The 21,618-nt window shown below is 46.2% G+C and overlaps 2 protein-coding genes across 2 annotated transcripts in view; one reads left to right on the forward strand and one right to left on the reverse strand.

Moving 5' to 3' along the window:
• Positions 1-3,330, reverse strand: part of LOC306955706 (maestro heat-like repeat-containing protein family member 1) — a gene marked incomplete at both ends in the record, with an annotated part of 32,551 nt that extends 29,221 nt beyond the window's left edge. Inside the window, 10 exons of the mRNA XM_079547061.1 lie at positions 71-184; positions 300-369; positions 655-747; positions 1,274-1,417; positions 1,781-1,932; positions 2,079-2,177; positions 2,333-2,498; positions 2,634-2,756; positions 2,896-3,017; positions 3,306-3,330. Coding sequence (XP_079403187.1) covers positions 71-184; positions 300-369; positions 655-747; positions 1,274-1,417; positions 1,781-1,932; positions 2,079-2,177; positions 2,333-2,498; positions 2,634-2,756; positions 2,896-3,017; positions 3,306-3,330 — 1,108 coding nt within the window. The remainder of the gene's footprint in view (positions 1-70; positions 185-299; positions 370-654; positions 748-1,273; positions 1,418-1,780; positions 1,933-2,078; positions 2,178-2,332; positions 2,499-2,633; positions 2,757-2,895; positions 3,018-3,305) is intronic.
• An 11,704-nt stretch (positions 3,331-15,034) lies between these two features.
• TCEANC (transcription elongation factor A N-terminal and central domain containing) lies at positions 15,035-16,123 on the forward strand (the record flags this gene model as incomplete). Its single annotated transcript, XM_079547820.1, has 1 exon — positions 15,035-16,123. One exon carries the CDS (start codon positions 15,035-15,037, stop codon positions 16,121-16,123), a length of 1,089 nt encoding a protein of 362 aa, XP_079403946.1.
• Positions 16,124-21,618: the final 5,495 nt, after the last annotated feature.

Raw genomic sequence — 21,618 nt, forward strand, 5'->3', positions numbered from 1 at the left:
CACAAGGCAGATGGCAGAAGGGAGCCCTGGCAGTCCCAAGGCGTGGTACTGACCAACCCGTGGTACTGACCATCAGAGCGAGCCAGAGCACGCAGCAGACCCAGGGCTGCCGCGCATCCAGGCTCCCAGTCATCGCCCAGCTGCGACTGCAGAAACAGGATCATTTCCTCTGGGCAGATCCGGGCTGCAGGGAGGAAATCCCACGCTGTGTTAGCAAGAACCTCACACCCATTCCTGACGTTTGTGAGAGAGGTTTTGGCCAGGGCACAGCCAAGCATGGCCAAGGCTCCTCTCCTTACCCTGCAGCATGATGCAGTGGGTCAGCTGTGCACGACCAGCCTCGCTGTGCTGCTTGCTGTCGTCATAGAGCTGTGGGAACAAGGTCCATTTGAGAAAATCACATCAGCACTAAGGACGGAAAAGACACTGTGCTGCCCGCTCTCGTCTCCCTGGGCACTCTCGGGAAGAGGACAGGCAGACAAAACCCAGCCCGCCCCACAGCATCCCCGGGAGTACGTGCACAGCTCTAGAGCAGCCTTGAGCATGCAGGAGCTAAGGCTGAGCCGCCTTATTCAGGGGCTCGGAGCTTTGCAGTCCTCCTGAGACTTAGCCACAAGGGAAACTGCTGTGGGCGCAAGGATAGGCTCCCCTTACCTGGTAGAACACGGCACTGGTGATGTCCTGAAACTTGTCCCTTGGAATGACAGACTCGGTGCCCCCTAAGGCCTCCAGGAAGACTGTGAGGCTCTGCAAGAGAGCAGGAGAGGAAGAAAGGGATGAAGCCACGTCTAGCCACTTGCGAGTGGAGAAACTGTTTCCCAATTGTTTCTCTGCAGGGAGCAGCTCCTGCACAGGCGTTCTTGTTTATCCCCCACCTCCCAGCGGCACCAAGAGAGTCTCTCTGCTCTCAATCGAGCCGTGTTTGGGCATCATTTGCAGGCATTTCCCACCCAGCAGCCCACTTCTCCCCCATCAGATGCAACTGGCTGTGGTCCCCCCAGTTGTTAGCACACAGCTCCTCAGGCACTCAGAGCCCCACCACCCAGGTGGTGGTGACAAAGTCTCCCATCCCCCGGAGATGAGCCCCTGTGAGTCTTGGCTCTTGTCCAGGCCATTCCTCCTTGGACTGAAGAGCTCAGGAAGCCTCAGACCTCCCTTGAACACCCATCCCTTCTTTCTCCAAGGGCTCCCCACCTCCTCCCTGCATGCCCCTGACCCCTCGTGGCACTTGCAAGGGCCCCACGTCCACCCTGAGCCCTGCACAACGCCTCACCTTGGCCACCCTGCAGGTGTCTTGGATCTCCTGACACGGGTGAACGAGCCAGAGGAGCTGCTCCCAGACGTGCTCTTGGTGCCGCTCCTCTTGCAGGAGAACCTCCAACATGGCAGCCACAGCCCCAAGGACGGCCTGTTTGTCCTGGAGAGGATGGCAGAGGTCCGGTATCAAAGACTGAAGGTGTGCCCTTCCTACACAGAGGGCTTTCTCTTTCTCTTTCCCTTCCCCTTCCCCTTCCCCACACCCCCACGCCCAGCAGGAGATGGGCTCGCTCTGGAGGGCAGGCAGCTTTTCCCCATACCCTCATCCCCAGCTCTTCCTGCCACAATGCTGTGACATGCAGCTGCTGCCTGGCACACAGCCTCTTCAGGGCCCTTTGCAGAGCCAGCCCACTCCCTCTCATCACCCCTCAGCTCTCAGCCCACTGGGCACAGACACAGCTGCCAACATGGGTGCCCCTGCTGCCTTCCTGGGCTGGGAATGTGGGGATGCAGCAGTGCTCACCTGTTCCTCCTGGCAGTCCTGCCAGTTCCACATCACGGAGAAGAGCAGCTCGTGAAGGTTCTCATAGATCTGCTCTTTCTCCATGGCAGGCCAGGGGCATTGCATTCCTGCGGACAAATGAATCTTCACTCCATCCAGCCACTGTTTCACAACTGAAACAACATAACAAAATACTTAGACAATAATCAGACTATTTTTTTGAAAAAGGGAGTGAGAGAAAAGGCAGCCTGTGAGAGTCTGCAGCAGGGTGAGGTGCAAGGGCTGTCCTGAGGCGCCCTGCTCTGGGGCCGGCACTCACCAGCACAAGCGATGCGCAGGATCTGGCCACTCTTCACCTGGCCCACCACACTGCGCAGGCCTGCCAGCATCAGCCACACAAAGGGGATGCACTGTGGAGCTGCAGAGAGGAAGGAGAGGGCCACAGTCAGAGTCCTGGCAGCGAGGGAGGAGGGGCTGCAGCCCTGCATCCCCCAGCTCAATGCAGATCACACGCGGAGGGCAGAGACCCCTTTCCCGGTTGTCATAGGTGTCAGGAGGTTGAGGGTACTCTACCATAGGTGCTGAAGAGTTTGCTCAGGGTGATGAACACCAACTCCTTGCACACGTCCCCCGTGGCCTTCAGGTGGCTCTGGAGCTCAGCCATCACCAAGGTGAAGTGCGTCCGAGCCAGAGCCACCAGGACATTGCTGGCAGCTGTCTTGACATTGCTGGTCACGCCCTGGAAGAGAGTCACTGGTGACACGCGGCCCAGGAGACTGCCTGAGGCCCTTGGAAGAGCTAAGCCCCCACCATCCGCCAGCAGAACACCAGCGTGGGCAGGCGGTTCCCTTTGCCTTTGGGAGTGAGCCCTCACCTGGGCTGCCGTCAGGTCCCGGGACACCTCTGCCAGCAGCCGGTTCACCACTCCGCACGGCGGGCGGCTGCTGTCTTGGCACAGGGCGCTCTCCAGCTCACAGTACGCCTGCGCTCGGTCACCCTGGGGACAAGGATCAGTCACGCTCGCTTTGCCCGCTGCCACCCATCGCTCTGTGGATGTGCTGCCGGGCCTGGCAGCCACGGCACCGTGGCCCTGGGCCAGGAGGGCAAGGGTTGGTGGTTGGATGTCCCCAACTCACCTCCTGATCTTGCAGGCGCTGAAGCTGTAAGGTCGCGGCGCAGGTAGGGACAGGGCTTGACACCCTGCTTCTCTCCCTGCGACGCGTATGCCTGGGCACGCAGCCCACACAAGCAAAGAGACCTGGAAGGAAAGAGCAGAGCAGCTGCTGCAGGTGTTGCTTGGAGCCAGGGCCGAGCACCCGGCCAGCTGTGGGGGGAAAACGCTCCTCCAGCCCCACAGCGCGAGGCTGCGTGTGGCTGGTGGGGACAGGGGAGGGAGCTTTCTCCTTGCTGGGGTACTGGGGAAACCACGGTGAGCAGCTGCACTGGGCAGAGCAAGGACAGTGCTGCTGGCACGTCCTAAACAGACACTGGAGGCACACGTGTGCTCAGGCAGTGTTGTGGTGTCCAGAGAGGTGGAGGGACTCACCTCGAAGGGCTCTCAGCCTCTCCATGATAGCAGGATGCCTCCAGATAGACGCAAAGCTCTCTCTGGTTCCACTTCCTGCGGGTCCCACAAGCGGACTGAGCCACCGCTCCCACCGCTCCACAAGGGTGGATGAGGCAGCCACTGTGACACCACACTGCAGTGTCACCTCACAGAGAATGAATGACACGCCCCGGGCTGGGCACCAGGCAGGTCCCCAGGGCAACCCTGCAGGCCCTCAAACACAGCACGTTTGTGTGATGCAATCGGCTCTGGGGTTCCGGTTCCATGCTGACGCAGGGAATCACCTCAGCAGGTGATGGAGAGCCCCTGCCAGGGAGCAGCTGCTGGGCACCGTTGCCCGGCGTTGTCTGAGTGACTGGGGACTCCATGCCGGGAGGCACTGAGGCCCCCATCTGCTGCCCGACAACCTCTCCACAGAGCTCTGCTGTCTACTGGGGGCACGTGTCAGAGATGTTAAGGAGACTCCACCACATCTGATCAAATAAGAACACCACCATCTGCTTATTGTCATTCAAGTAGGGTCATGGGAGGCTGCCACGAGGAAATGGCAGAATATCAGAAAGAGACTTTGCATCCCATGGCAAGACACTAAAGGGATTGGGAGCACCAGGAGTGTTCTCCTGTGTCCTTCTGACTGGAGGCTGGGTCGCAGAAGGAAGGAGGAGAATAGAGGTGGTAAATTATTGGCTGATTCCTGGGATGGTGTTGGGATCAAGGTTTTGTGTACCTTGATCTTGGACAGGTGTGTGGGCATGAGATGGAGCACAACTGGGCAGTTGGGGCCCAAGTGTTCTGGAAAGCAAGCTGGCTAGATTGATTAAACCACATTTGATGGAGGAATGGAATGGAGTTCCTTGTGAAATGAGGAAAAGAAGTTCACAAGGGGTTAGTCAATGAGGTCAGAAGTTGTATGCCTTCATGAGGTGCTGAATTGGCAGCTACAGATCTGACCTTTCTAAGCCAGGTTTTCGCTGCCTGCAACAGATGCTTTTATACAGACCTAGAGAGTTAGTGCGGACAGCGAGTCTCCTGTTTCTCCAAATAACACTGTTAGCTATCCCATCTCTGGAATGCAAGGCAGCAGGCTGGGCAGTAAACCTCAAATTAACAAAGAAGCAGCGGATTGGTGGATGCAGTTGATGCTGATAAGAGGACCGTTCAGAGCCAGGCAAGCATCCTCCAACTCCACCCAGGTCAAAGAGTACACAGCCAGGAAGACAACGGCCTTCATCAGAAAGACCACCAGATGACCAGGGAGAAATGCCTCACATGCATGAAGGAACTGAGACTCAGGGCGGGGGAAAATGTCAATCATTCTGGGGACTCACGGCAATAAAACAACCTTTTCTTGGACATCCAATGCATATGTGAGCAGCTTGCTCTTTAAGCACGTGCCTTTCTTGACCTCCCGTACGCAGGCTAGGAGGCAATACCCCCCTGCATCCAGCATAGGTGCGCAGCTCTGAGAGAACATGCCTGCTTTATGGCTGCTCTGTGGTGACAGACTTTGATTCCGCATGTCACTTGCAACAGAGAAGGGCCTGGGAATGATGTCTTCTAAGTAAACTGTGGAGAGAAACCTCCAGTTGTGCAGTAGGATCTTGTGAGGACTCCTCAGGGAAGACAACATTGCCAAGAGCCTGGCTGAAACCTTCCTGCATCCCTCTAGAGATTCCTGCACCCTCTGCTTCCCTACGGTGCCTGTATAGCAATGCACGCTGCGTGGGGAATAAACAGGCAGAACGAGAGCTCTGTGCGTGCTTACAGGGGGGTGATGTCATGGCAATCACACATGAGACATGGTGGGACCTGCAGGCTGCAGCAGGCTGCAAGCGCACCCTGCTTGCTCATATCCAGTTTCTCGTCACATAACATCTCCTGCCAGTGACAGACGGACGGATGAACATATTGGCCATTCAGGATGCACATGGAAACTCAAGCAGTCGGAAACAAACCGTTAAAACCACTGCAGAATATTCTGATAGAAGCCCTCCACGCAACCAGCTTCACCAGTTTGCAGTGCTGGTCTCTGTGCTTTTTGCTGTTGGTCTGTTACTCAAGGAACATCATTTCCATCACAGCAGCCCATCTTGGGGAGGAAGTCCTTAACCGGTCAGAGCCATAACTAATCATCCTTTGCTTTCTAGATTTCCAAGAATAATGTGATCTAATTCTTCTTGGGCAGGAAATGCTCGAATAAGATGTTAGAGTCTGTTCCATAATTCTGAACAAACCAATTGATTCAGCTATGATAAGGAAGAGTGTCTGAACTTTTGCCACCTCCCATTTGGCTTTTACAGTCCTAATATCAGAGAGATTTAATACAAAAGTACACTACAGCCAATTCAACGCTTTGCAAACCTACAGAACATGCTGTAAGAGGTATTAATAATAATAGTGAAGATTACAATTCTCTATGTGATTAATGGTATCTCTTGTATCAATATTTGTAATTCTGCCATTTCTTGATTTTCAGTCAGGAAGCAAGGTCACATTTTTCACCATTTATCACAACTTTGGTGCTTCAGCTTTCTGCTGAAAATATGAAGACAGATTCTGTTCTCAGCCACAAACAGCTTGTATAGCTGTTCTCAATCATATTTTGTACTCTTCTGATTTCACTACGAACACTTTGATCTACACTATCGTTACCAAAAGCAGAACTTGAGTTTGCCTTCCCCACTAGAAGCACTTCTAGCGAGTGACCACTTGCCAGTTCTCTTTTAGGTCTTCAGGAAGGATATAATCTCCCCAGTTCCACTTCATGGGAAACTGCTGCTCCCATCACCTGTACGCAAGATTTCAGAAAGTTCAAATTTTCATTTCATCAAAAGGAACTGCGTTGTTCTATGATTCTATTATTGCTCTGTTTTCTGAGTAAAGGAACTGCAAACTCCTAAATGTACATATAAGTTAATAAACAAAGTAATCATTGTGGCAATTCAGGAATATAACAAGTATATCATGTTCATCTTTTGGTTTACTTCAGGAGTAACTGAGAAAGCTTTATGACAGAACCACAGAATCACAGAATTGTAGGGGCTACAGTGGACCTCTAGAGATCATTTAGTCCAACCTCCCTGCCAAAGCAGTCTCCCTAGACTGGTTGCACAGGTAGGCATCCAGGTGGCTCTTGAACATCTCCAGGGCAGGAGAATCCACAACTTGTCTCGGCAACATGGTCCAGTGCTCCGTCACCCTCACTGCGAAGAAGTTCTTGTGCACATTTGAATGGAACTTCCTATGCTGCAGTTTGTGGCCGTTTCCCCTTGTCCTATCACCACACCTTGCTGAAAAGAGCCTGGCCTCATCCCTTTGCCTCCTGCACTTTCGGTATTCATAGACACTGATCAGATCCCCTCTCTCTCTTCTTTTCTCAAAGCTGAACTGACCCAGGTCGCTCAGCCTTTCCTTCTAAGAGAGGTGCTCCAGGCCCTTTTGTCTCCGGAACAACAATTCATTAGAGCAAAGATGGTTTAATGGAGAAGGCTGTGAGTGAGAAACCTGCCTCAAATAATGGCCTCCTTTGTTCTGATCTCCATCCTGGGAAGACTTATCACGAGGGGCAAGTCATGCTCCTTGTGTCTTCCCTGCTGAAGTGAGTCTGGGCCAGTTCTGAAAAGCCATGCTGCCTGTCTCCTCCTCTGTAAAGCTTTGGACTCGTTGGGATAGGCTTTGTCCCACACTTTGTTGCTGCAGGAGCCACAAAAACAATGCAAGAAAGGAAGTCCGACCTCAACTCCGTAACCAGCTGTGTGTAATACTCGGAATGGAGTGACCACAGCAACAGCGTGGCGCCCCTTAAGCACTTAGCGAGAGTGCGCCTGGAAGCGCCCTTGGTACGAGGCAGGATCCTTTCTTGTCAGCAGAGGGCAGCACGGGCCACGTCAGCGAATAGAACCGAGCGCATTTACGGAAAAATCGTACGAGTTTTCGCTGTCATCGAGAATGAAGCCCATCATACATCTGTAAGCGTGCCGGAAAGACGCATCTTTCCCAGAACCGCTGCGAATTCTCTGTGTACAACGCATAGGAAAGAGGAAAGCTCGCGGCCTAGCCAGCCCCGGATCCCGCCGGCAGCAGGCCGCGCTGCCCACAGCCGAGCGCCGCTCGCAGACGCGGCGGAACGCAGCGCTGCCCGGGAGGCGGGGAGGGCTGCGGCGCGTTGAGGCCCAGCGCGGAGGTAACGGGGTGTGGGGCCCGTAGTGCTGCGTATTCCCCAGCGGCACGGCACTCTGCTTGCCGGTGTTGCCCCGGGGTGAGGCTGAAGGAGGCGGTGGGGCCCGGGGCGGGGGGGGAGGGGGGTGAGAACGGGGGGTTCATTGTATTAACTCTGCTGTATTCATGTGGCTGTGCACTGAAGGTGGATTCCTATAAAATTCGTCAGTCTTTGTGGTTGGGTAGAAGTTCTGCTGAGGGGCAGGAAGAGCTCTGATTTCTGCTTTCATTTCAAAGCCCTGGAATATGATTTATTGCAAAAATCTTTGAAATCTGTTCTCCCACACAAGAAGGGATGCAGAAATGTTTTTGGGTTTCAAGGCCAGCTATGGAAATTCCCCGATTTCCTCTTAGGCTTTGAGTTTAAAATGGCATTTGATCTTTTTCTTTTTGTGTGTGTGTGTGTATGTATAAGGAATTTAGGTGCCCAAGGCAAGAAATGTGGTTGTTTTTTCAGGACTGTGCTCTGCACCATCTCAGCTGTAACACCGACCATATTTTTTGAGAACATTTGTTACACTGTTAGGAACACTCGATTGTTTCTGATCTTTGCCTTGGCTATAATCTGGGTTTTCTTCCAACTGCATAGAATTCTTTGTGGAAAAATCATCTGCATCTCAGGTAGGGATAAAGGAGAAGATTGATGCTGTGTCTGCTCTACCTTTCCAAGACATTCTCTATACTTTCTTGGGTGCATTTTTATTTTGTCTTGGTTTATCAGTAGAAGTTGGCTGCACTAAGAAAAGGTAATCTATGGTTTTGAATCTGTGGAGATGTATAGCTGAAGCAGGGCACTTACCCCAAATGGGTAATGGAGAGGGTGGGTTTTTTTCTCAAGGGTTAACTCCTTAGTTTTTAAACTGAGACAGGGGAGGTTTAGGTTAGATATTAGGAGGAAGTCTTTTACTCAGAGGGTGGTGATGCACTGGAACAGGCTGCCCAGAGAGGTTGTGGATGCCCCATCCCTGAGGCATTCAAGGCCAGGCTGGATGTGGCCCTGAGCAGCCTGGTCTGGTGGTTGGTGACCCTGCACATAGCAGGGGGGTTGAAACTAGGTGATCATTGTGGTCCTTTTCAACCCAGGCTATTCTGTGATTCTATGATGATTCTATGATTAGTTAGGAGAAAACCTCTCAGACTGGTTTGTTTTTCCCCATGCAGTGATTTTCATTTTTAAAAACTTCTGATTCTGCACGATGTTTTAGGATGACTGTATTTCAAACTTGAAGTAGCCTACTTTTTTTGTTTGTTTTCCCTTTAAGAGCAAACTGACTTGTTAGATCTCTATTGATCACCATTGCTAATTCTTGTACACACAGTGACTCATTACATCATGCATTCAAGTGTGAGAGCTGGTAATGATTTGGTAAGAAAGGACCTCAGCAGTTCAGTATTACAGAGCGTAATTAAAAATGCAAGCCCGTTTCTACCTTCACTTGGAATTCAGATGGATGTTCTCATACTTTGCTGAAGTTAAGTAGAATGGAAATGCCTTGTGTAGTTGTAGGAGAGATGGGGATGCTTATTTTGTACTGCACTGAATTATGATATCATTCATCCTTTTGTTCTTGCAGCTCTACAAGAACAATTATTATGCATTTCATAAATTCAGAAAAAGAATGTTATTGCATATGCACCTTTTTCTTGAATTTCTTCTCAGAACAAGGAAGACCACAGAACTCTGCTGACTGAGTACATATTCAGTTAATTTTACCAATGTTTGTTCAGCAACAATTTGCCAAATAGATTAATTCAAGTAGGAAAGCAGTAAAATCCTGAATTTTTTAAATGTCAGATGAAAAAAACTGTGTGTGGCACAAAGACTGGATGAGGGATTAAAGCCTTCCCTCCAGCCTATGACCAGGCACCTTTGGGGACACAGGATGTTTGTTTTTTTTTGTTTGTTTGTTGTTGGGGAGTTTATTTTGCCAAATTTTATGCAAGTAAGTACACTAAAAACGTAAAATTTCCTAAAGGCCATAGAGAAATTGTTTTCTCCCTGGGCTGGATTTTCTCATTATGCACTTATGTGACACACTCACAAGTCTGCATGGGTTTGCTATACTACAGCTCCCTCAAGTGGTAAAATATTTTCCCATTTAAACCTGCAGCTAACTTAACGTGAAACACTTCAGAATCCTTCAGAAGGTGGTGGAGTCATCGTCCCTGCAAGTGTTCAAGAAACGTTTAGCTGTTGTGCTGAGGGACACACTTTAGTGGAGAAATATTGGTAGTAGGTGAACTAGATAATCTTGGAGGTCTTTTCCAGCCTTGATGGTTCTATGATTCTGTGGTTCTGTGACTGTGGTCTTCATTTAGCAGCTGACCTGCCAAGACAGCTTGGGCAGGACACTTTACTATCACAGAATCATAGAATTATATACAATACTATCACATAATCATAGATATAATATAGATAGAATACTATCACAGAATCATAGGTGGTTTGGAAAAGACCTTTAAGATCATCTAGTTCCAGCCTCCTGCTTTAGGCAGGGACATCTCCTGCTAGACCAAGTTGCTCAAAGCCCCATCCAGCCTGGCCTTGAATCACATCCGGGGAGGGGGCATCCACCACCTCTTTGGCACACCCCAGAGAGGTGTTTAAGTTTTGTTGTGTGAGCTTCAGAACTAGGGAGAATGATGAATGTTTGTAGACTGCCAAGAGTCGTTTTAACTTCTGTTTCCCTGTTTGCTGATTAACTTGTTTCAAACAGTGCTTTTGCATGTCTGACAGCAGAAAACAACAACCCCTTGTCAGTATGCAGGTTATCTGCCTGTTGCCTAGCTTAGAACAAGCTTGCAGAATTCCATCTACAAAGCATTCATGTGCCTGGGAGGGGAACATAGGCTGCAGATTTTTGATTTTGCCATTATGCTACAAAACATCAAAACCCTGTTATGCAGCAGAACATCAGTGTTCAACGAATAGGAGTGTGAGTAAGAAAGAACTCAGGCTTACTCTGCTTTGGTTCAGTGTGAACTTTGGCTAGAAAATGCCCTCCAGTGTTACCACTGCATCAGTAATTCTTTGTTTCTCTTTCTAAGAACATGGAAAACATGCAGTAGTCTGAGAGAATTTTCTCACGTCTTGGTTCTAGAAATTTCCTTGACATACTGACTTAATATGAAATGTTATGCAGGATTCCCTGTTTTAAGCACTCTGCCTCAACCTTTGAAGGAAGCTAGAAGTTACAAAATGTACTGGCTTTGTGCTTGTTCTCAACATCAGTCTTAAGGGTTAAAATCCAGTTGCCACTTGATTTACAGAGCAGCACTTCATAAATAATGTTTCTTATTTCTCATCATACTGCCTTTTGATATGGAAGTTGAGATGAAATTTGTGATTGTCTAGGTAGTGGAGTACTTTATGGGTACGTATCACTTTTCAGCTTTAAGTATTTAAAGGTCCTTTGAAGACCACAGACACACAGCAAACCAGTGTCATTCCAAAAGTGCTTTCCCCTCAGAAACTTCCTTCTCATTTGTCACTGATGAAGGCATATTTATTACTTTCACTTAGTTGTTTCCCTGCTAGTTGTTTCTTGTGTTTCTACTCGCAGCCTATGAATATCCCACTCCACTGAAGAAGTTAGTTACAGATTTCAATTCTATTCTTGTCATGTGTTTTGATGTGTTTTTTTTTTCTCTTACATAGCTTTGCTGAGTGAGGAGGTCACCCAGTTCTCCTTGCTGTTTGTCATACGAGCTGAGGAAAGCACTTCTTTGGAAGTGATGTCTGGACATAAATGTGAGTAGTTTAATAGCTAACTGAATTTCCAGAATTAGTTTTAAACTTTTAAATTTTCATCCCCCACATTCAGTTATCCAGTTTTGTTTAACTGCTACCATAACCTTTACTTGAATTTGCTGTTGGATAAACTTGAAAAAGTAAATGCACGACAACGTAGATCTTAGAATGTCTAGAAACTTAATCACTGCATTAGTGTGGGAAAAGTCCTAAGGTAGAACATATAGATTATATTTAATACAGTCCAAGACAGACTACTAGAAGGTAAAAAGAAAACAAAAACACCTTTGTCACAGAGGATAAGTGTATGCATGGACTAATTATCACCAAAGCCCTCTGTGGGGGAATTTCTTTATATGTCCATAGTTGTGAATACCCTGAGTGGGAGATAGGAAAGTTCTGCAGTTTATATGGCAGGCTCCTGTCCGTGTGGCTTTTCCTCACTGTGCATACATGCCAGTGCACTAAAACTGAAAATAAATAAGCCAAAATAAAATGTATGTAGTTTATGCTGCATACTAAATGTTGAAAATACACAAGGCTGTCTTGCATTTGGGTAAGTACATTTTGCAGTATGTGTAACATAATACATAATGTGTATAGCTAATTTCAACCACTGAAGAAAATTACATTTGAAGTGGCATGCATTAGAAGGAGTGGAGCTGAATCTAAAGCATGGGGCAGTTATACTGTTTGAGCATTTAACAGTGCATTTGCCTCTGCCCTAGGCTGCATGAAAAGCAATATATACCAGCAGATCATCATCTTCTAATGTCAGTTGCTGAATGTTTGAGAGATGGGAAGCTGTCTTGCTGTAACCATGGTCACCGTGCTTAAGAAAACAACTCTCTCCACTCTTACAGACTCTGTGGTTGGATACCAGAACAAGTGAGGAAGGATTCAACTCTATGCGCTTTTCATTATGGCAGTTTAACAAATATATTTGAAAAAGTGTATCTCTGTTTTCCCTCTGTTTCTGAAACTACTTTAGTAAAATAATTTCTGTTACAGACAATATTGAGCTCTCACAAGACTTCAAAATGTCAGGCAAGAATGAGCTGTTTAAAGACAAGTGAAGTGAAAGCAGACAGCATTTGCCATGGAGGTCAAGCTGGCCTGTAGTCTGTGCTTGTAGAAACATAATGAAAATCGATGCTCACTTTCTTGTCTTTCTCCTTTTCTTTTGAGCTCCAAGGCCCTACCAAATGTTTAAACTTATTTCTGGCATGCACAGTACAACTGAAAACTGCAAAATGTGCAAATTATCCAGCTGTATCTCTTCCCTCTCTCTTGGAAGGTTTCATCATGGAAATAGTGATGGTGCAAGAAATGTACTTGTGAGTTCCTTCAAATGTGACTGTGTAGCTGGCGTTGTATCAGTTTCTAAGTGCAATTGACCTTTTATAGGATCAGTTTGCATGCAACTTCAGCCAACACATTTTTGTGCAGATACGGAAGACTAAATCATATGAAAAGAGGACACATGCTCGCAGCATGCCATTCAGTGTGTCTACACATTTAATTCTATTCAGCACCAGAATAATGTTAGTAATGTTTGTGCATAGCAATGCACTAGGCATCTTTTTGAAAGGATTTTTCAGTAATCAGAAGGAAATCTCATTCAAGTCCTAAAACCCTGCTTTCTGAAATGTCTTTTTCTCTTTTCATTTAACACCAGTCAGAATATATGGGAGCATGCTTCAATAAAGCTGTTGCTGTAAGACAATACATGTATCAGTATTAAGGTACATGTGATGTGTCTTTTAAGAATTTGCAAAATTAGCAATTAGGAGTTTGCAGATATCACTGTTGTCAAATCAGTCTGTAGGTGTCACTGTTTTTGAGCGACCTTGATGATCAAACTGTAACATAATAACAGAGCTAGAAAGGGAAAGAGCAGTGATAGGGACGTGTTAAAAGTTTACCAGTCTGATGTGACTCTCTGTTAGCAATGAAGAGATGATTTTGGAAGAGAGAGAACGCATGGTCTCTTGCATAACCAGAGAAAGGTTTCAGTATTGCTGGTGATCATGGGTCACATAGGAGCCAGAGTGTGATTTGGGGCTTATGATCCATTGAGTTACATTAGTATCACTTGCCTAATCGTACTGTGGAGTAGTTCTTAATCTTAGCTTTACAGCTTCTAATAAAATGTGTGCAGCTTACTCTTCATTAATTGTACAAATTACTCATGTTAGGTTGTGGCAATACTTAAGTTCTTCAGAACACCTGAAAATTCTGATATCTTCAATAAGGTCTTGAAAAAATCAATTAGGTATTTTTTGTTAGATTCCATTCCCACATTTACTCGGTAGTTTTATTCTTTTAAAGTAAGAAAAGCTTGAGGAAAAAGTCTGAAATGAAGGATCAGTCCTCATATATCTCATCTGTCTGTAATAGAAGTTAACTTTAATTGGAACTTGCATGTTTTATTAAAATCAAGACAACAGATAGAACAGATAATCAAGCATCTCAGTACTTAGAACAATCTATGAAAAAGGTCTTGCCAAATTAGGGTGTAGTTATTGTGATGTCTGTTTTAAAAAAAAAAAAAAAAAATTGGTTTTTTTTTCTGATATTCTGTATCACTGCAATGTTTATTTGTAGTCAGATACTTGGAAATACTGAAAAGTGGGAAAAGATGTTGAAATACAGATTCACAGAAGTTGAGACTTAGAGTCTTTTTTTTTTCTGAGAAAGATCATTTTGCACGTTTCGGAAAGATGGCAGCAGAATCTTGCTTGTTTTGAGGTAAATTTTCATGTTGCAATTTGTAACTTTCAGATTAAATAAGTTGCAGTGTTTACTTCTACAAGTCTGTCCTTGAATACTATCAGGAAGGTAGTACAGAACGTATTCAGCAATGAGGACATTGTGTTATTCAAATAGCTGCTGCAGCAGAAGGACAGGATTTTTAATACATTCGTAATTTGTGCAATGGAAAAACAAACATTCTCCAAAACCAGCATTTTTAGTAAATTGAATCTGTTGACACTAATCCTGTAAAAACTCTGATATTTTGCTGCCTTATGAGTGAGGAGGGATGATATGTTGCCTATAAAGCTTCCCTTTCTATGTTTTGGAAAAAGTATAAACTTACAGCAGATTTTATACATCAACGAGTGTTTATCTGTTGCTTTCAGCGAAAAATACTGAATTTCAGAACTCCTTGGTAGTCCAGCGGTATGAATGCTAATGCATTAAGCACCACAAAATCCACCTGTACTCTCAGCTGACAGAATGGCTTTGTAGTTACTTATCTCCTGTAGTAGCTGAGACTTTCCCTGGATACTTCTATTTTGCTGTGTGTGCATAGAAAAACAGCTTTGATTCGACATTTTTATTGTGCTGGCAGTGTCCTTCTTGGTGCAGTGTTTGGTAAATTACTGTTTTTTTCCTTAAAAACTAGTTTCACACCCTAATTCTGAATAGTTAACTCTGCTTCAGCAGAAGTTCCAAAGCCCTTCTTTCTGCCAGCATTTTCCTTGCTTGAGTTAGACTAGTATGCCCACTTACACTTTCTCAGGGTCTGGCTTCCTGGGTTCTATGTTTGTTCTGCTAATTCCACTATAAACCATTTCAAGAAAAGGTTGGAAAAACCAGTGATATATCCAAATAAAATAGTGTAAAAGAACATACAAGATAAAAACAAGCTGGTGATAATATAAAGAAAATGATGTAATAAGTGTCCTAGTTGCAGAAATTGTTTTGTGTTTTTTTTCTTATTTCAGATTTAAAAATGTCTGACCAGAAAAATATTATGTACAGAATCCATTGTATTGAAAAGTTACTCTCTGAGAACAATTTCCAAGGTATTGAGGATCATCTTAGAGAGCTTGAAGATGTCAGTATGACTGTAGAATATCTTCAGGAGACTGAAGTTGTCAAGATTGTATACAGAGTACTCAAGAGCTGCCCTTCAGCAGAGCTGAAGAAGAAAACAAAGCAGCTGTTATCAAGATGGAAAGCACTTTACAAGAATAACCGTCTTCAGTCAGTGCAAGGCAAGAAGTCAGTTTCTGTGTGTGTGGGTGAGGAATCTGAACATCTTGGGATTCCTGGAGAACAGTTGCTGTCTGAAGGCCCTTGTCAGCAGGTGGTATTAGATGCTGCCCCTTCTAAAATGTTGGTCCCACCACAAACCATTAAAAAAGTGGTAAGTAACAACGCAGAGGGCAGCATAGATCAGCTTTCCCCTTTTGAGGAAGGACGCATCGATAATGAAGGTTCTAAACCTCTTGTTAATGAAGCAGGCTTGCAGCAGGATCACATGAGAGCTCTGAGGTGTAAATGCACAGATCTTCTTTATAAAGCTTTGACTGGTTCTGCCAAAGACTGCCAAGACAAAGAAGAAACTGATAAATGGCTAGAGCTGTCTAAAGAAATTGAAGAACATGTTTTTGCTCTTCATTCTAAAAATGACAAAAAGTATAAAAATTGCATCAGAAGTAAAATCTCTAACCTGAAGAACCCTAAAAGTTGCAACTTAAAATATAACCTTTTTTCAGGGACTTTGAGTCCAAAGGCTTTTGCCGAGATGACAGTGATGGAAATGGCCGGTGATGAACTGAAACAGCTCAGGGCCCTGTACACAGAGTCCTCCATTCAAGAACATCAGCTTCCACAAGTTATTAATGGCACACAGACAAGCAAAATAAAGTGTAGGCGCTGTGAAAAATTTGATTGCACTGTCACTATGATTGCCAGAGGAACTCTCTTTCTTCCAGGCTGGGTGCGAAACACAAATCCAGATGAACAAATGTTGACCTTTGTTATTTGTAATGAATGTGGAGAACAATGGTATCACAGCAGATGGATTTGTTTGTAATGCTCACTCACTTTAAGAAGTCACTCAAAAGCACAGATAAGAGAAGATGTCTCTTGAAACTGTGTAGTGTAAAAGCGGATATTGACACTATGTAGACACAAAAATTGCAAAAGCACTTTTAAAAGTTGCTAAGTTATTTTTGAAGATCTACTGAAATTTGTTTGGTTGAGGTTTTTTTGTTTGTTTTTTAAGTGGTATGGCTATGTGTTAAAAAAATAAATAAATAAAGGGTCCTATTTAGCAAACTTAATTTTCTTGTATGACAAGAACACCCATCTAATTGATGAAGGGAAGCCATCTGATGACATCTTTTTCATTTTCATTGAAGCTTTCAATACTGTTTCTGACAGAATGATTCTGAACAAAATGCCCAGCCTACAGTTAACTGAAAATCATAAAGTGATGTGTGAGCAGTTGGCTGATGGGATCGGTCCAAAGGGTTATAGTAAATTGAGTTACATCAGGATGGTAGCTGCTCACTAGTGCAGTTCCCCAGAGCTCCATTTTAAATCCAGTTCTCTTCAGTGTTCTCACAAATTACTTGTATGTAGGAGGTGTTTTGAGCAAGTCTGCTGATGATACTAAATTGGGAAGAGCTACTGACTCCGTTGAGGGTGAAGAGGCCTTGCAGAGAGATCTTGACAAATTAGAGGACTGGGCAATCACCAACAAGAGCAAGTGCTGGATTCTGCACCTGGGAAAGTTTCTGCACCTGGGAAAGTCTAGACTGCTGAACTAGAGGCTGGAAAGCAGCCCCGTGGAAAGGGATCTGGAAGGTTCAGGTTTATGGCAAGTTGAACATGAGCCAGCAGTGTGCCCTGGCAGCCCAAAGGGCCAACCATACCCTGGGGTGCACCACGCCTGGTACTGCTGGGCAAGGGGAGGGGTTGTTCCGCTCTGCTCTGGGCTGTGTAGCCTCCCCTGCACTGGGTGCAGGGTGCTACAATGGGTGCTACAATGTAAGAAGGACATGAAACTATTAGAGAGCGTCCAAAAGGCAATGAAGCTGGTGTAAAGTCTGGAGGGTAAGTTGTATGAGGAGCGACTGAGGTCTCTTGGTTGGCTCAGTGCAGAGCAGAGGAGCTGAGGGGGGACCTGACAGCGGCTGCAGCTCCTCACAGGGAGCGGAGGGGCAGCGCTGAGCTCTGCTCTGTGTGACAGCGACAGGGCCCGAGGGAACGGCATGGAGCTGCGTCAGGGGAGGGCAGCTGGGGGTCAGGGAAAGGGGCTGCACCACAGCGCGGTGGGCGGGGAACGGGATGCACAGGGCTGTTAATACTTATTAATACATGCACCCTCAGGATTGCAAACTGACTATTTTTAAGTAGTTTTCTGTGGTAATCCAATGCAAGCAGGCATTCTTCCATTTCCTTCCTTCTCAGTCACAATCAAACCCAATTAACAGTTTTTAACTGCATTTGTTACAAAGCTAGACATTAAAAGACTAAAATATGTGTGCAAATTTTGTGAAACTCAGTAATCATTAATAGAATTTCTGTTCCTGCTAGAAAAGCTGGAGTCCTTTGCTTTACCCAGGAGTTACTTGTTCTGTTTAAACTGCTATAACATAGATAGCTGCTAAGTTCTTGATACTACCTTAAAGCCAGGCACAAAATAATTCTGCTTCTGAACTAGATTGCAATCTGGGTCAAGGCAGAGGCCTGGAAGTATTGGTGGAAAAGAAAAGAAAACATTGGGAGGCAGGGAAAATGAGGAGAGCCTGCTGTAATTATGTTATATAAATATATAGGAAACGAGGCCTTGCTTATTGCAGTATTGGTGGAAAAATCTTGTCTAGTTTCAGTTTCACACCTAGTTCATTTTGATAAATGTGTGAAAATCTAGCATTTAGCAATTCGAGAAACTGAATACAAAATCACAAGTCTTTTTATTACTTTCTTGATCATCTCACACCATCAGTTATTTTAACCTAACACAGTTCATTACCACTTCATTTTTTTCCATCTGTGATTGTATCCACTCCTCATGACTGAAAAGATTTAGTACAAAACAGGCGTCCTGTGGTGTCATGTGCTGCTACGTACCATTGCTCTGCAGACATGCAAGTGCCAAATGTGAGTGGCAATCACGCATACAATCACTCAGGTGAGTCATGCAGACTTTGCTCTTATTTGAAAAGGTGCGGTCTCAGTTTCACTATGCAAAGTACCGTTCCAGGCTGCAGTCTGTCAATAGGTTATGTCGTCTCTACCTGGACTGTGTAAGTGCACAAGCTTAAAATGTTTGACTGGATAAGATTATGTGCTTTGGCTCAAATTGGCTCTGAAGAGTCAACCTGCAACCAGACATCGTGTGCACCAGCATGAGAGTAGAGATTACTGGAATACAGGGAATGTCAGGACCCTAAAGCAAGAATAAAAAGGAAGCTTTGAAAGGTGAAATTTGTTTATGTTGTTTTTTTCTAGGTTTGTTCCCAATGGGAAAAAAATCTCTCAACTTCTTGAACCAGGGACTATTGCTTTTCATCTAATTGTTAGGTATATCCGTGCTGCTCCTCCACAAAGGGGCATGGCATTAGGGGGAATCCAAACAGACAAATATATGCAGAATAAGGCTGAAGCACGTGCTTGTTTTTTTTGTTGTTATTGTTTTTTGGGGTTTTTTTTAATCTTTTTTATTTTTTATTTTTTATTTGTTTTCCCTGAAATACTGTTAAGTACAGCTACTTCCTTTATCTTATGAGTAGTACCAATGAGGTATTAAATACAGATTGCCCTCAAAGTTTAAGTAATATGTACCTAGAAGACTTCTGTCTCTCAAGAAGTCTAGAGTTAAATTAATAATTAAATTCATACATTTTTTTCTGAGAGATATTCCCCTAACTGAAGTTGATGAATGGGAGTTAATAGCTGAGTTCATGATAGCACTCCTCATTCCTGGAGGTCCCCTGCAGTTAACTCTGTCCTGCTGAGGGCCTTCGGTTTTTCCGTCAACCGTTTTCCTGTAGCACATTGCTCTACTGCCATTTGTTGCTTAGAACTCTTCCTTTCCAAAACAGAAAGGAAACAGTGCACTTTTGTTGTTTATTTCATTTCAGTCTGCTATGGTACATACAAAAGAAAAGGTTGGTTGTTTTTTTTTTGTTTGTTTGTTTGTTTCTGTTAGCAAAAAAAGTTAGCTACTCATTGGTAACTGTTGATAAGGAACAAATATGTTAAATTATGATCCTTCAGGGAGATAAGGAGTGCTTTGATACTTGCTTAGGGGAGCTGGCTTGCCAAAGTGTGGTATTAGCGGACAATAAAGGCAGCTGACATCATATCCCCTTATTTTTGCTGCTGTGATTCAGACAGGAGGTGACACAGTCATATTTTATTGAGGCAAGGTCATCACTTGCTAGGATGGGACAAAGTCTCCTTGCCAGTTACGGATGGTAAAAAGCATCATTCATGTGCCGTGCTGCACGAGGGCTTTGCTGATGCAGAACACTCCCTTGAATGAAAACCCCCACTGTCTTCTGCTTGCCATTCTGCTGCTGAAAGAATGTGGCATAAAACCAACCCTCATTCTGCTCATGCGGCCGCCAGTGCAGGGTGCATGGATGAAGACCTCAGGAAGAAGACCCACAGCATCCTGCCAAGGCAGGCCCAGCCAGTCGTGTCAGCCAGCCCACAGGGATGGGCCATGCCAAAGCCGAGCCAGGGCCATGGGTCTGATGTAGGGGCCAGGCCTGTGGTGCCATTATGGAGTGATGTTTCCATCCGGGTCTGAAATCAGAGCGATTTCAGTGAGATCTGGCCACACAACATCTCAGATGGTCATTTCCTTCAATCTGCTGCTGAGGTGTGACACCTATTTTCCTTGAACGGCCTGCACACCAGCAGTGCACCTGGGGTTCCTGAGATTTGCTACGTTCCTTCATGTTCCTATCTAAGAAGAATAAAGGTACACCTCACCATGAAAGTATAAGAATTTTGTTCCTAACTCAAATTTTAAAACTTCTTCAAACAGATCCAAATGCCTGAGAGCCAGCATTCTCTCAAGAGAAAATACAGGTGGTAGCTGCTGCATCTCTATATAAATATAATAGGAATATATAATATAAAAGGAATATAAAAACTATTTCCTCCACTTCCAAAAGCTGAGGGTTTTTTTTTGTTTTGTTTTGTTTTGTTTTTTCCTTTTAACATCACAAGATAATGATCAGAACTTATATCTTAGAACAGTCATTTAAAGATGCCGTTTTCTGCCCACCCTGCACTTCCTCCTGGTTTACTTCAGCCCCGGATGAAAGCAGATCCCAGGAAACAGGTCCTTAAACATTTTCAAAGTCCAGCTTTGTTACATAAGAATGCCTGCAGTGTCATCACATTTGCCTTAAGCCTGGGTGCTGCTGTCAGTCGGAGGCATTTCCCTCCGATAACACGGAGATCTTGTTTTCCAATCCTTTGTACATCTGATCCAAACACCGGATGACTGTGCAAGCTGCAGATCCAGTCTGATTGCCTCATCCTTGTGATCGAAAGCATGTGATGGCTGCCGGAGCAAAGTGATGTTTCAAAGGCTCACCCCTTAAGCCTATAATCACCCATTCCTCTTGATGATGCGGGGACCTCTTTAAATGCACTTAAATACATTTCTTCTCATTTCGCGATTTGCCCCATCCTTGTAACGCGTTTTAAGAGCGTAGAAAATAGTCACCGCTTTTCTTCACATTTCTTTCCCGCAGTCGTGTTCGCAAACAGCCACGCGGGCTTCATCCCGAGCGGCCCCAGGAACAGGCGCCTCCCTGCACACCCCCTCTAACAGGGCTCAGAGTGGCGAATGGCCCCACCGCCCCGCCCACGTGAGCGGAGACCCCCCACCAAGGGCGGTGTCGCACCCACCCGCCCCTCCCCTCTCCTGCCGGGGGCAGAGCCAAGCGGGGCTCACGTGACCTGCCCGCCCCCCCCCGCCTCTCCGCCATGTTGTTTCTCCCTTCCCTCGGCGCCCGGCGGCGGCGCAGCTGGGCCTCGGCGCTGGCGGCGGCTTCTATTCGCGGACAGGTTAGCGGCAGTCTGGAGGGCGCGGAGGGACTCCGTGTATCTGAGGGGGAGGCGCGACGGGGCTGGTGTTCGTGTGCGGGGGCTCGCTGTGCGGAGGGATCCGCGATCCTGCCACGGCAGTCTTGGGGTGCAGGGCGTCTCGTCGTTGCCTTTCCACCCGTCCGCCTACGGCCGTGCGCTGGTGAGCCCCGGGCGGGGGGGGCGGCGGGCTGTGCCCGGCGGCGCAGGGTGAGGGCCCGGCTCGGTGCGGGCCGAGTGGCGTGAGCGGGATCCCGTGACTGCGGGCGCCTCGTCTGGGAAATGGCCCAACGGGGCTGAGCGTCCCGCACCGACGCGGCCGCTCTTATCGTTGGTCTCCCGTTTATCAGCGTGGGGCGGTTGCGTGTGATGGGCTTCTAGGGGGATTTTCTTGTGTGCCTGCTTTGTTTTGGTAGCAGCTTATGAAGTAGTTGGCTGTAATGGCAGACTGGGGGAGGAATTGTTCAGCGT

The sequence above is a fragment of the Tetrao urogallus genome, assembly GCF_951394365.1.
Source record: "Tetrao urogallus genome assembly, chromosome: 1".
In the NCBI taxonomy this organism is placed as follows: domain Eukaryota; kingdom Metazoa; phylum Chordata; class Aves; order Galliformes; family Phasianidae; genus Tetrao; species Tetrao urogallus.